General features: G+C 35.5%; 1 protein-coding gene across 1 annotated transcript in view; it reads right to left on the reverse strand.

Moving 5' to 3' along the window:
• scfd2 (sec1 family domain containing 2) overlaps positions 1-14979 on the reverse strand; it is a 118451-nt gene that overhangs the window by 11147 nt on the left and 92325 nt on the right. Inside the window, exons 7-8 of the mRNA XM_089000695.1 lie at positions 5951-6096; positions 30-164 (exon numbers count right to left, since the gene is read on the reverse strand). Of these exons, the coding sequence (XP_088856821.1) occupies positions 30-164; positions 5951-6096 (281 nt within the window). The remainder of the gene's footprint in view (positions 1-29; positions 165-5950; positions 6097-14979) is intronic.

The raw sequence follows: 14979 nt of genomic DNA on the forward strand, positions 1-14979 counted from the left end.
GTGTCCGTGCATATGACCGTGCATCTGACCTTCATGAACATGCTGAAACCCGTTTTGAGGAGGTCCGTGAGACCCCCGGACATGTGCTCGATGTCGGGACATTCGTGCTTGTCAGGGTGGAAGACTTCTTGGAGGATCTGACGTAGGAAAGGTCGGTAGGTCGCCTGTAAAAAGGGAATATCAACGGGGAAGCAATGGAGGTGTTAAGGACATCTTAATAATAATAACCCATTTAATTTCCAAGTGCCTTTCAAAACTCTCAAGGTCACTTTACAGTCACAGAGTAAATTTTTCTGTGGGTGAGCAGTGGCAGCCACATGCGCCATTGTTCACTCAACCCAGAAGTAACTCAAATACAGTAGATAGATAGTTAGCTCGCTGGCTAATAGATAACTAATAGATAGCTAATAGCTAGCTGGATAGATAGCTAATAGATAGCATATATGTAGATAGCAAATAGATAGTTAGGTAGCCAGCTAGACAGCTAGTTAGCAAATAGATATCAAATAGATACGTAGCAAGGTAGCCACCTCGATAGCAAGCTAGATAGCCAGCTCGTATGAATGAAGGATAAACGGGAAGCCTATAGGTAGCGCTATTAGCTCTTCACTGCCAATGCAAAAATGTGTCCACTCCAGTGCCAGGGTTTTTGTCATTGTCACTCAAATTGCAGGACCCACAGAATATTGAGTTTTAGGACTACGTAAACATTCAAATTAGCGTAAGAAAGCTTAGACTCTCTTCTTTCATCAGACAAAAAGAATTAATAATAATCATAATATATTTCATTTCTAAGCGACTTTCAAAGCTCTCAAGGTCACTTTACAGTCAGGTGAGCAGCGGCAGCCACACGCGCCAGCGTTTACTCAACCCGGAATAACTCAATTAGATCGAAAGTTAGCTAGCTGATAACTAAGAGATAGCTAGCTAAATAGCCAGCTAGATAGCTAGCCAGCTAGATATATAGCCAGCTAATAGATAAGAACTTTTTTGTGCATGTGAGCAGCGGTAGCCAGCCCGGAAGTAACACAGCAGCAAAGTTATGAAAGGAAGAGGAAAGGAAAGAAAGAAGTAGAAAAACAAAATACAGGAGCTGCTGGAAAGACAGTCCTCTTCTTTTCTTTGGGCCAGGTGGAGTTACTCTTGGAAATTAATAGTAAACTGAATTGAATTTGAAATTCCTAAATTATAAGGGAGTTATGTGAGCTTGTAATGGCGGCTGTACACAATACAATACAATACGATACAATACAATACAATACAATACAATACAATACAATACATATTGATTTATATAGCGCTTTAACGACAGCTGAAGCTGGAACAAAGCGCTAACATAGACAAAAAGCAAATTGTGGCCCCATGTGGAAGGGAAAAACATTGCCAGAGGTCTGACCAGCGCTTTATCTGCAGCTCTGGTGATATTTATTTCCCCAAAATTTTATCAAAACAAAACTTCCCAAAGACCAAAGTTACTTTTGTCTAATTTTCATCCTCATTTAGTTTCCCCTCATCTTGTGGAGGTGTTTGAACTACTACTCACCCCGCCTAGCTCAACTGTGGCTTTTCCCAAACGCTCACTCATTTTCACGGAAATACGCAAAACACAAAACATGTATTTAGCTGTTCACACTCGATCAACAAGCCACACACAACTCATAAATTACAGACACTCAAGTTGTCTACATGAAATATTTCATAACATTTCTTTCTACTCCTTGACAGAGAAAAATAAGGAAAAACTCTCTCTTATCAGATATTCTTAAAAGGGAAATCCGCTTCAGTCTTTCTACCAGGAATGCGCCATTTATAGCCTGTAAGCTAACATGGCGACCATTCCAGAAGGCTTTTACTTGATAAAACCTGACACAGTATAGAGATCCTCACAACGGTGGGCTCTTAAAATAGTCGGGAGGCTGACTCCGGTATCTTGGACTTTTGAAATTGCCGCAATGCCCCAAATAGTCACAGACAAAGAAATACCTCACTTTTCCATTGAAGGAAAAAATAACTGGTCGCAAAGGTAATCTCGCGTTTTAGACGCTACTGTTTATAAATGGAATTGTGGATAAAAGTTACCTAATACAGGCATTTAAACTTAGCTGTTAACATAAACAACAGCAACCCACCAAAGCACAGAAATGTATTATTATTATTAACTGTCTATTAGCTAGCTAGCTAGCCTTCTATCTACTTGAGTTACTTCCGTGTTGAGTGAACGCTGGCACGTGTGGCTGCCGCTGCTCACCCACAGAGAGACTTATCCTGTGACTGTAAAGTGACCTTGAGAGTTTTGAAAGGCGCTTTCAATGAAATGTATTCTGATCATGATTATTATTATTAGCTATCTATTAGCTAGCTAGCTAGCCTTCTATCTACTTGAGTTACTTCCGCGTTGAGTGAACGCTGGCGCGTGTGGCTGCCGCTGCTCACCCACAGAAAAATTTATCCTATGATGTAAAGTGGCCTTGACAGTTTTGAAAGGCGCTTATAAAGAAATGTATTATTATTATTAAATGTAAAATTCTGCACTGCGAGACTAATAAAGGTAAATCCTATCCAATCAATCTTGGTTAGCTTAAAGGCTAACAAGATGCTGAATCTAGTTGTTTTGAACCATAAAAATTAGCTCGATCTTGAGTGACAAATCACTCCAGATAGCGTCTGTTAGCATAACACCTAGAAAGACACAGCTAGCTTCAATAGCATAACAACTAGCAAGACACCGCTAGCTGACGAACGTGTTTTAGCTACAGTGTCACATTTTAGCATCAGGACAAACTGAACTGGATATGATTATCATTTAATAATATTACAATGACCTGCTGCTTAAGCACAGTTAGCTTTTCTTAGCATAAAGGCCGGGAGTTTGTATATTGTTAACTTTTGTTGTTATAATAATAATAATTATACATTTAATTTATAAGCGCCTTTCAAAACTCTCAAGGTTACATTTTTTTTCCGTGGGTGAGCAGCGGCAGCCACGTGTGGCAGCGTTCACTCAACCTGGAATAACTCAAATAGATAGAAAGTTAGCAAGCTGGCTAATGGATAACTAATAGATAGCTATATAGATAGATAGCTAATCGATAGGATATAGATAGCAAATAGATAGCTAGTTAGGTAGCCAGCTAGATAGCTAGTTAGCAAATAAATATGTAGCAAGGTAGCCAGCTAGATAGCTAGCTAGATAGCGAGATTAGTTAACCAATAAATAACGATTAGATAGCCAGTTAGAGAGCCAGATAGCTAGCTAATAGATAGAAAATAGATAGCCAGCTAGGTAGCCAGCTCGATAGCCAGCCAAATAGCCAGATAGCAAGCTCGATAGCTAGATAGCTCAAGTGCAAATCATAAGCCTTGCTAGAACCTCAACAGTTAGCTTCTTTTCAGAACCTGAACCTTGGTGACAGTTAGCTAGCTGACTAAATGCTACGTCTGTAGCTTCGAGGAACACAAGGAGTGACTGAAGTTGTCAACACAATTAGCCCTGGTACACACAAAGATAATTGACTTGTTTTTGCCTCTTCTCAACGCAGCTTGACAAGCGGAAGGCGATTTTAGTTAGCTTCAAGTCGCAAAAGAACTGGCTTGGGTGGAGAAAATCTCTACTCAGTAGACATTCAGTAGAAAGACTTTACTAGAACCGTGACTAAGACGTATCTTCTGTTATCGTGTTGATTATTTGGAGTGAAGAAAGTGATCTTGACTAGCGTGTACAGTACATGATTACAAACTTCATACAGTAGCCTCTTGTAAAGAATAAAAATAACATAACAATCCCGGGGGTTGAATGAAGCGAATGTCAAACCGCCATTTCGCAGAAGTCATTTTCCAAAATAAACGTCTCACCTTTTAATTAACACCCCCGCCCATCTGCGGTTGAGTAAATAAAGCTCTCTTCGGTTAATTGAATGCGGAGGATGTTTTGGACAAAAACGTGCATATCGCTCATCTCCGCAAGCAGTGGAAGCCACCCACTCATCAACGGTTTACGTGACTAATTACATCAACTAGAATTTAGCGACTTTTCAAAATGGGTCAGCCTGCTCCTGCTAAGTGGGAGGTAGACAAAACAACAACATCCGTCCCGCTTGCCTAACATCCCTGACAAATAAAAAGAACCCGTAAAAAAAAAAAAATAAAAAATACACTCGAAACAAAATCACGGACGTGTTAGCAAGCGCATGAGCACGCGTACCCGTATCGTTTTCACTCCCAACGGGGATTTGTCTTGGCTTGGTAAAATTAATTCGACAATAACAGCATGTTACATAAATACAACAAGACAGAAAAACATTTAGGGAATGGAATGTTCTTTGGGGGGAAAATTGACATCAAGACAAGCTAGAATTTGGCTACGGTAAGCGACTATTAGCATATCGACAAACCGTACGGCGAATTTTGTTAAATTATATAAACATATAGTGAGTCAAAGAAGGTTTTACAAAGAGTAATTAATTACTGCAGTTTAGGACAGCCAAGTTACAACAACAACCACAGCATTTTTTGTAAGCTAACAGGAACTTTCGTTTGATAAGCTAGCCTGTTTTGTTTATGTAAATACAACCCAATGGCTAGTGAAGTAACTTTAAGTTAAGGATCATGTAGCAGCTAGCTTTAGTTAGCCTAAGCTCCAGCTGGAGCCTGGTTATTTTGAGATAGAACCGGGAGCCTGGATAGTTACTTCATATATGTAACATTTACGTAAGAAATGATTGGTGAAATTAATTCGACAATAACACCATGTTACATAAATACAACAAGACAGAAAACCATTTGGGGAATGGAATGTTTTTGGGGGGGAAAAATGGAACATGATTGACATAAAGACAAGCTAGAATTTGGCTATGGTAAGCGACTATTAGCATATCGACAAACCGTACGGCGAATTTTGTTAAATTATATAAACATATACTGAGTCAAAGAAGGTTTTACAAAGAGTAATTAATTACTGCAGTTTAGGACAGCCAAGTTACAACAACAACCACAGCATTTTTTGTAAGCTAACATGAACTTTCGTTTGATAAGCTAGCCTGTTTTGTTTATGTAAATACAACCCAATGGCTAGTGAAGTAACTTTAAGTTAAGGATCATGTAGCAGCTAGCTTTAGTTAGCCTAAGCTCTAGCTGGAGCCTGGTTATTTTGAGATAGAACCGGGAGCCTGGATAGTTACTTCATATATGTAACATTTACGTAACAAGTGATTGGTGAAATTAATTCGACAATAACACCATGTTACATGAATACAACAAGAAAGAAAAACATTTAAGGAATGGAATGTTTTGGCGGGAAAAATGGAACATAGTTGAGACAAGCTAGAATTTGGCTACGGTGAGCGACTATTAGCATAATGACGAACCGGAATTATGTTAAATTATATCAACATATAGTTAGCCAAAGAAGGTTTTATAAAGAGTAATTAATTACAGTCGAGTCACAAATATGGCCTTTTTGTAAGCTAACAAGAACTCTCATTTGATAAGCTAGCTTGTTTTGTTGGTGTAAATGCTCGTGAAGTTACATTAAGGATCATGTAGCCACTAGCTTTAGTTAGCCTAAGGTCCAGCTGGAACCTGGTTATTTTGAGATTGACAAGACAGGAGCCTGGATACAGTTACTTTATGTATCTAACATTTTACGTAAGAAGTGACTCAACATATGTCTACATCAACAAGTTGTTGGAGGCTATCGTTCACATTGTGAGTCAGCTGTTGTTTTCAAGGCTTTTGTGATTTACAATGAACAACTTTTCTTTTTTTGTAGACTGCCATGATTATATAACATACTCCAATGGATAGATAGATAAAGACCAGGAGGCTGGCTGGTGAAGTGACGCAGGCAGGAAAAAGTGGTATTAAAAAAACATATTATTAAAATGTGCTTCAATACAAGAATGTTCCAGAATTCTCTTATTTGGAAGGTGACACCAGTTGAATGGGGCGGTACCTGATGGACGCCGTCGCTGGCCGTGTAGATGCTACGCAGTTGCTTGTGGTGATCTCGGACGTGGCTCAGCCCGCCGAGGGTCTCGAACATACGCTCGAGTGCGGAATGGACCCGCTCAATGGTGAGGTCATCGACTTGTGTACAGCCTAACAAACGAAAATAAGACAACATGGGTACCATTTAGAGAAAAATTTACATGTAACCTAAAAATAAACGAATAAATAAAATGTTTATTTTACTATATCTATTAGCTAGCTAGCTAGCTTTCTATCTATTTCAGTTACTTCCGGGTTGAGTGAACACTGGCGTGAATGGCTGCCGCTGCTCACGCGCAGAAAAAATATCCTGTGACTGTAAAGTGTCCTTGAGAGTTTTGAAAGGCGCTTATAAATGAAATTTATAATTATTATTACTGCATCTATTAGCTAGCTAGCTGGCTTTCTATCTATTTCAGTTAATTCCGGGTTGAGTGAACACTGGCGTGAATGGCTGCCACTGCTCACCCGCAGAAAAAAATATCCTGTGATTGTAAAGTGTCCTTGAGAGTTTTGAAAGGCGCTTATAAATGAAATGTATTAATATTATTACTGTATCTATTAGCTAGCTAGCTGGCTTTCTATCTATTTGAGTTACTTCTGGGTTGAGTGAAAGGTTTTTAAATGTCAGTCTTTGAAGGTGTACCTTATATTTCAGAAAATACGGTAAAATTTGCTAAAAATCGTATTTTTGACAAAAGAGATATGTACAGTGATACTTTGGCTTACGAACTTAATTGGTTCCCAGACAGAGTGTGTAAGGCAAAAAGTGTGTATCCCAAAAATTAATTTCCCATAGGAAACCATTAAAATGAGAATAATGCGTTTTCAGGTCCCCATAAAACATAATTTTCTACTTTCTAATTTTCTAAGGCTTAAAACTACACAAAATATACTATAAATATGCTATAAAACGTTTTTCTGATGTCAGTTAGCAAACAAAAAAATGGTGTCGGTTGTCCTTTAAGACAAAGAGTCATATACTTTCCACATTGCTGAGTTTGTATTTGCACCTAATGCAGGCTGTCTTTGGCACATAAGCAAAAAGACCATCTGTGTTGCTTTAACGTTGGCTCAATTTGTGCCAAACTGGCAGAGAAAAAAAAGGTAAAAAAAAAGCATATACAGAGTCACAAAGATTGAACCGAGAGGGCGTAAGTGCCTTTTTCTTCCCTTAAGAAAACACTACGCACCAACATCTAAGGCAGGATACGGACGTTGTTGCAGAATGACACAAAAATATGCACTAAAATAAATTAAAGGGAACTTTTTTTTTGGGGGGGGGGGGGGGGTAGGAATGTAGCATGCAATTAAGCGGATGCTCAGCTGTGTTGTAGTTATATACGACATCAGTTAAAAAAGCTGCGTGCCGCAACTGTGTCAGCACGTATTCTGCATGGCTCACGGGCCAAGCCAACGCTGATGATTGGGGTACACAAAGATTGCATTGTGCACTGCGAGGGGTACTTGAAAAAGTGCAAACGTGGCTTCTTATATGCCTCCTTTGCACTCGCTTAGAATATGCATGGATGGATTAGTTAAAAAAAAAAAACACACAAAGAAAAAACAAACAGAAAAAAAATAATGTCATATATTTTTCAACATTATTTTATGCATATTAAAACAAAAACAAAAACGAAACCCATAAAATTTGTACAATCATTATTTCTTTTTTTTTTTTTTACAAAATAAACCATTTAGAACGGTGGTGTCAAACATACGGCCCGCGGGCCGAAACCGGCCCCCGAGGAGGTTTAATCAGGCCTGCAGGATAATTTAAAAGTGGAAAAAAAATGGAATTCAGATTTTTAATGCGGTACAATTCAAAGATTGTTCACTACGGGGCATAGTGGTGCTGTTTCGATCAACATAGACGAAAACAGCGCTGTTTTTTTTTTCAACCGCAGTCTTTTTTTTCAACCGGGTTTCAACACCTTTCATTAGCCAAAATGTCATTATCTAGCGTTCGAAATCCAGCTAGAAATATGGACAAACAGACAAAAAGCAAACGCTGGCCCTTCGTGGAAGGGAAAAACATTGCCAGAGGTCTGACCAGCACTTTATCAGCACTCCCCTGCCAAAAAAAAACAAAAAAAAAACAAAACAAATAAATTCGGGAATGGCAGTGAATGCATCACATTAGATTGGTAAAAAAAAAATAGTACATGTTTATGCATTTTTATACAGTATTCCATACATTTTTGAGCAGTGTGTAGACTTTGTTCAGTGGTGGCGAGCGATCTACAGTGACCCCCTCCCCCTGCAAATTTAATTTTATGGTTCTATTGTTTTTTGATTGTAAAGTGTCCTTGAGTGTTCTGAAAGGCGCTTGGAAATTAAATGTATAAAAATAATAATAATATTAATAATAAAAATAAAAATAATAAAAATAATAACAATAATAATTATTATTACTATATTACTATATTACTATTAATTACTATATTATATAATTATATATTAATATTACTGTTAATAATAATAATTATTATTATTATTATTATTATTATTATTATATATTAATATCACTGTTAATATTAATACTACTACTACTACTAATAATAATAATTATTATTATTATTAATATTAACAGTAATACTAATATTAATATATAATAATATAATATAGTAATATAATAATATAATAATAATAATAATAATAATAATAATAATAATAATAATAATAATAAAAATAATAACAATAATTATTATTATATTGTTATATTACTATATTATATTATTATATATTAATATTAATATTACTGTTAATAATAATAATAATAATAATTATTATTAGTATTATTATTTTTAATTATTATTATTATTATAATTATAATTATATTATTATATTACTATAATTAATATTAATATCACTGTTAATATTACTACTACTACTACTACTACTACTAATAATAATAATAATAATAATTATTATTATTATTAATATTAACAGTAATATTAATATTAATATATAATAATATCTCATCTCATCTCATTTTCCGTACCGCTTATTCCTCATTAGGGTCGCGGGATATATAATAATATAATATAGTAATATAATAATATAATAATAATAATTATTATTATTAAAAAATAGCGATGATCAGTCTTTTCATCATCTTGAGTTTAAATGAACGTTAGCATATGGTATGTATCCAACAGTTTTGGCTATTTCATAACAAGGCGATAAGTCGAAAGTTGGACATGCAAAAAAAAAAACATGCTAGCATGGCGCAAGCAGGCTTCCATGTTGCGAAAGCTGTCAAGTAAGGCTGAGCGAAGCCCCCAGGGGGTAACACGGGAGAGCCCGGTTTGGCCGTTAGCCCGAGACGAGTCGGTCGTCACTGAGTGTTTTGGTTATGTGACGCTCCAGTTCCACATGGCACTAACATGAGGATGATGTAAGCCAAATGTGGTTACGTGTCTCTTTTTCCTCACTTCAGTGACTTCAGTTTTCAATTGCGAGCAACGGGGGTGTGGGCTGGCAAAGCCTTTTGAGGAGAATGCTAACATGCTAACTCGCTACAAACGTGGTTGCAGTCAATTGGTGGTGAATTTAATATTTTCATCTAGATATTCGCTGATAACTGAACAACCCATTTCTTGGTTGCTTTAATTTTAACAGTGAGTTTTTAAACCCCTTGTTTGATCCCAAAAATGTTTGTGGATGGCTTTTTTCATTCTTACTACTACTACTACTATTACATTTCATTTATAACTACTACTACTACATTTCATTTATAACTCCTACTACTACAACATTTCATTTATAACTACTACATTTCACTTATAACTACTACATTTCATTTATAACTACTACTACTACTACAACATTTCATTTATTAACTACTACATTTCACTTATAACTACTACATTTCATTTATAACTACTACTACTACTACATTTCATTTATAACTACTACTACTACTACATTTCATTTATAACTACTACATTTCACTTATAACTACTACATGTCATTTATAACTACTACTAGTACTATATTTCATTTCTAACTACTACTACTACAACATTTCATTTATAACTACTACATTTCACTTATAACTACTACATTTCATTTATAACTACTACTACTACAACATTTCATTTATAACTACTACATTTCACTTATAACTACTACATTTCATTTATAACTACTACTACTACTACATTTCATTTATAACTACTATTACTACAACATTTCATTTATAACTACTACATTTCATTTATAACTACTACTACTACTACATTTCATTTATAACTACTACTACTACTACATTTCATTTATAACTACTACATTTCACTTATAACTACTACATGTCATTTATAACTACTACTAGTACTATATTTCATTTATAACTACTACTACTCCTACATTTCATTTATAACTACTACATTTCACTTATAACTACTACATTTCATTTCTAACTACTACTACTACATTTCATTTCTAACTACTACTACTACAACATTTCATTTATAACTACTACATTTCACTTATAACTACTACATTTCATTTATAACTACTACTACTACTACAACATTTCATTTATAACTACTACATTTCACTTATAACTACTACATTTCATTTATAACTACTACTACTACTACATTTCATTTATAACTACTATTACTACAACATTTCATTTATAACTACTACATTTCATTTATAACTACTACTACTACTACATTTCATTTATAACTACTACTACTACAACATTTCATTTATAACTACTACATTTCACTTATAACTACTACATTTCATTTATAACTGCTACTACATTTCATTTATAACTACTACTACTACTACATTTAATTTATAACTACTACATTTCACTTATAACTACTACATTTCATTTCTAACTACTACTACTACTACATTTCATTTCTAACTACTACTACTACATTTCATTTATAACTACTACATTTCACTTATAACTACTACATTTCATTTATAACTACTACTACTACAACATTTCATTTATAACTACTACATTTCACTTATAACTACTACATTTCATTTATAACTACTACTACTACTACAACATTTCATTTATAACTACTACATTTCACTTATAACTACTACATTTCATTTATAACTACTACTACTACAACATTTCATTTATAACTACTACATTTCATTTATAACTACTACTACTACTACATTTCATTTATAACTACTACTACTACAACATTTCATTTATAACTACTACATTTCACTTATAACTACTACATTTCATTTATAACTGCTACTACATTTCATTTATAACTACTACTACTACTACATTTAATTTATAACTACTACATTTCACTTATAACTACTACATTTCATTTCTAACTACTACTACTACTACATTTCATTTCTAACTACTACTACTACTACATTTCATTTATAACTACTACATTTCACTTATAACTACTACATTTCATTTATAACTACTACTACTACAACATTTCATTTATAACTACTACATTTCACTTATAACTACTACATTTCATTTATAACTACTACTACTACATTTCATTTATAACTACTACATTTCACTTATAACTACTACATGTCATTTATAACTACTACTACTACTACTACATTTCATTTATAACTACTACTACTACAACATTTCATTTATAACTACTACTACTACTACATTTCATTTATAACTACGACTACTACAACATTTCATTTATAACTACTACATTTCACTTATAACTACTACATTTCATTTATAACTACTACTACTACAACATTTCATTTATAACTACTACATTTCACTTATAACTACAGTAAAGTCTCGATATCGGATATATCGATAGTCCCGGTTATATCGATATTTTTTCGGACTCCCTTGAATATCGATATAACGAGACTTTACTGTACTACATTTCATTTCTAACTACTACTACTATCGATGAGAAGGTTTCTTCAGCCGCCGTCATCTGTACTTTTTTGAAGGTGTCGGACGTTTCGCTTCTTATCCAAGATGCTTCTTTAGCGAACTTTTTTAGTTCGCTGAAGAAGCATCTTATTATTATTAATATTATTATTGTTTTTTTATTTAGTACTACTTCACTTAAAAATGTGTCATGTAATCGCAAAAAAATCACATTTTCGGCTCTGTTTCGTGGAGTTCGTTTGCTAGCGCAGGTGTACCCGATGAAGCGTCTGTTAGAACACTGCATTGCGTTCATTCAAAGTTGAGCTGAAATCAGGCTTGCTCGTCGCCATGGGACATTTTTCTTGTTACAGAGTCACATTTTTTTCGCAGAAATGAAACGGCGACGGCTGAAAACCGAGACCCCCGCATGACTCGTCTTTCACCTCCATTTTGACCGGAGTGCATGTGTGTGTTAATGATGCATACTTTCATGGTAGCTCAGTGAAATCAAGCACTCTCGACTACGCAGACTGAAAAACGGAGCAAATATGAGGACTTTGCACGCAATCCAACTTGAGACCAACGCTTCACATGCAAAGAGATGGGGGGGGAGGGGGGCTGGTATTGTGGAATGTAAAACAACCCCATTTAAAGGACAACCTACATCACTTTTTTGTTTCCTAACTGACATCAGAAAAACGTTTTATAGCATCTAAAATACCCAAAACACGCAGTATGATATTTTTAGTCAAATGCAAAACACCAATAAAAATGTCTTCAAGTGTGCTGAAACTGCAAAAAAATGAAACCGGAAGTGGCCAGTTTCAGAAAGTCCCGCCCCCTCGTTCGTGGTGTCACCCCAAGACGTCTTGCCTTGCTGGAGAATCAAAACAATGGCTTCAGATTCGGAGAAGATGCTTTCTTGTTACTCATCCAGTTATGAATATGATTCAAATAGTTCTGAAGAGGAAAGCATACATGTTTGCAATCGATTAAATAATTTATTCCGTGCCATTTTGAGGTATCTGGGGGCGGGAAATGCGGCATCAAAAAGAGGCAGAAAATGGCGACAAAGCTCCGTGTAAGGAATTAATCAGCCCGTTTCCAAAGCTAGCCATAGAGACAGCTTACAGCCAGTAAGCTAGACAGCTAATAGCTAGCTGTCTAGCTAGCTAATGGATAGCAATAAATAGTGAATAGATAGCCAACAGCTAGCAATGTAGACAGCTTACAGCCAGTCAGATAGACAGCTAATAGCTAGCTAGCTAGCGGACAGCAATAAATAGTGAATAGATAGTCAACAGCTAGCAATCTAGACAGCTTACAGTCAGTCAGCTAGACAGCTAATCGCTAGCTAGCTTGCTAATGGATAGCAAATAAATAGCTAGGAGAGCGCCAGATAGCCAACAGCTAGACAGCCAGTTATCCAGACATTAGCTAGCCAGCTAGCTAATGGATAGCAAATAAATAGCGAATAGTTAGCCAACAGCAAGTGAGACGTGTAACAACCTGCCTCGAAAATGCAATTATGAAGAAAATGTAGTACACTGTAGTCTTAAAAATGTGTTTTGTGAGGTCATATATTTTTAATAAATGGCTTTATGAACTGATTAGGCGGGACGTCATCCAATAAGGCGTGAAATGTGAGCCCAAGAGGATCAACAGCAGATTAAAGCTGAGCCCTTTGAAAGTCAGAACAAATGTTTGCCCAAGCTAAATTAACAAACAGCATGACTAAGAAACACTTGAAAAAGCAACAACGCCAAGTGTGAAACGCTCCCAGTGTGTCCCGTGAAGCGTTTCCTCCTTCTTTTGTGCATTTAGCTATTTTTTTTTTTTTTTATAAGGCGCTTATCAGGCCACGTCTTTGAGATTTACGTTACTCGCATGGTAACAAATAACCCTTCGTCTCGTGAGTTATTGTGCGGTTTGAATTGGGTCAACGCGTGCGCCCTTTCACACTTGAAAGATAATAAAGGACAAATTCTGACTGGAAAATGGCGTACAGTGTTAAGAATCACCACTAGGGGGCGTAGAAAAACAAACGGAGACAACTCAATGGGGAATATAAAGAGACTGTTACACATTAGATCAAGAGTATATCAAATTATCAGTTATTTGGGAAAACTGCATGTTTTGGGTGCGCCTTATAGTGCGGAATATAATAAACCCTCCTGTGGTCTTCGGGTCAAAATGACCCGAGACCGTGTTAAAAATTAATCAAAAACACCCTAAATTGTCTTTTTTTGTGACTTTTCTTAGATTGTCTTCAACTACAGAAAAATGGAAGTAACTTAATCCTCCTGTGGTCTTCGGGTCAAAATGACCCAAGTCTGTGTTAAAAAGTAATCAAAAACACCCTAAATGATCTTTTTTACGACTTTTCTTAGATTGTCTTCAACTACAGAAAAATGGAACTTAACCCTCCTGTGGTCTTCGGGTCAAAATGACCCGAGACTGTGTTAAAAATTAATCAAAAACACCCTAAATTGTCTTTTTTATGACTTCCTAGTTTGTCCCCAACTCCAGACAAATGGAAGTAACTTAACCCTCCTGTGGTCTCCGGGTCAAAATGACCCAAGACTGTGTTAAAAAGTAATCAAAAACACCCTAAATCATCTTTTTTACGACTTTTCTTACATTGTCTTCAACTACAGAAAAATGGAAGTAACTTAACCCTCCTGTGGTCTTCGGGTCAAAATGACCCGAGACTGTGTTAAAAATTAATCAAAAACACCCTAAATTGTCTTTTTTATGACTTCCTAGTTTGTCCCCAACTACAGACAAATGGAAGTAACTTAACCCTCCTGTGGTCTTCGGGTCAAAATGACCCAAGACTGTGTTAAAAAGTAATCAAAAACACCCTAAATGATCTTTTTTACGACTTTTCTTACATTGTCTTCAACTACAGAAAAATGGAAGTAACTTAACCCTCCTGTGGTCTTCGGGTCAAAATGACCCGAGACTGTGTTAAAAATTAATCAAAAACACCCTAAATTGTCTTTTTTATGACTTCCTAGTTTGTCCCCAACTACAGACAAATGGAAGTAACTTAACTCTCCTGTGGTCTTCGGGTCAAAATGACCCAAGACTGTGTTAAAAAGTAATCAAAAACACCCTAA

The sequence above is a fragment of the Hippocampus bargibanti genome, linkage group LG07 (genome assembly GCF_051943395.1).
Source record: "Hippocampus bargibanti isolate YZ-2025 linkage group LG07, ASM5194339v1, whole genome shotgun sequence".
NCBI lineage: Eukaryota > Metazoa > Chordata > Actinopteri > Syngnathiformes > Syngnathidae > Hippocampus > Hippocampus bargibanti.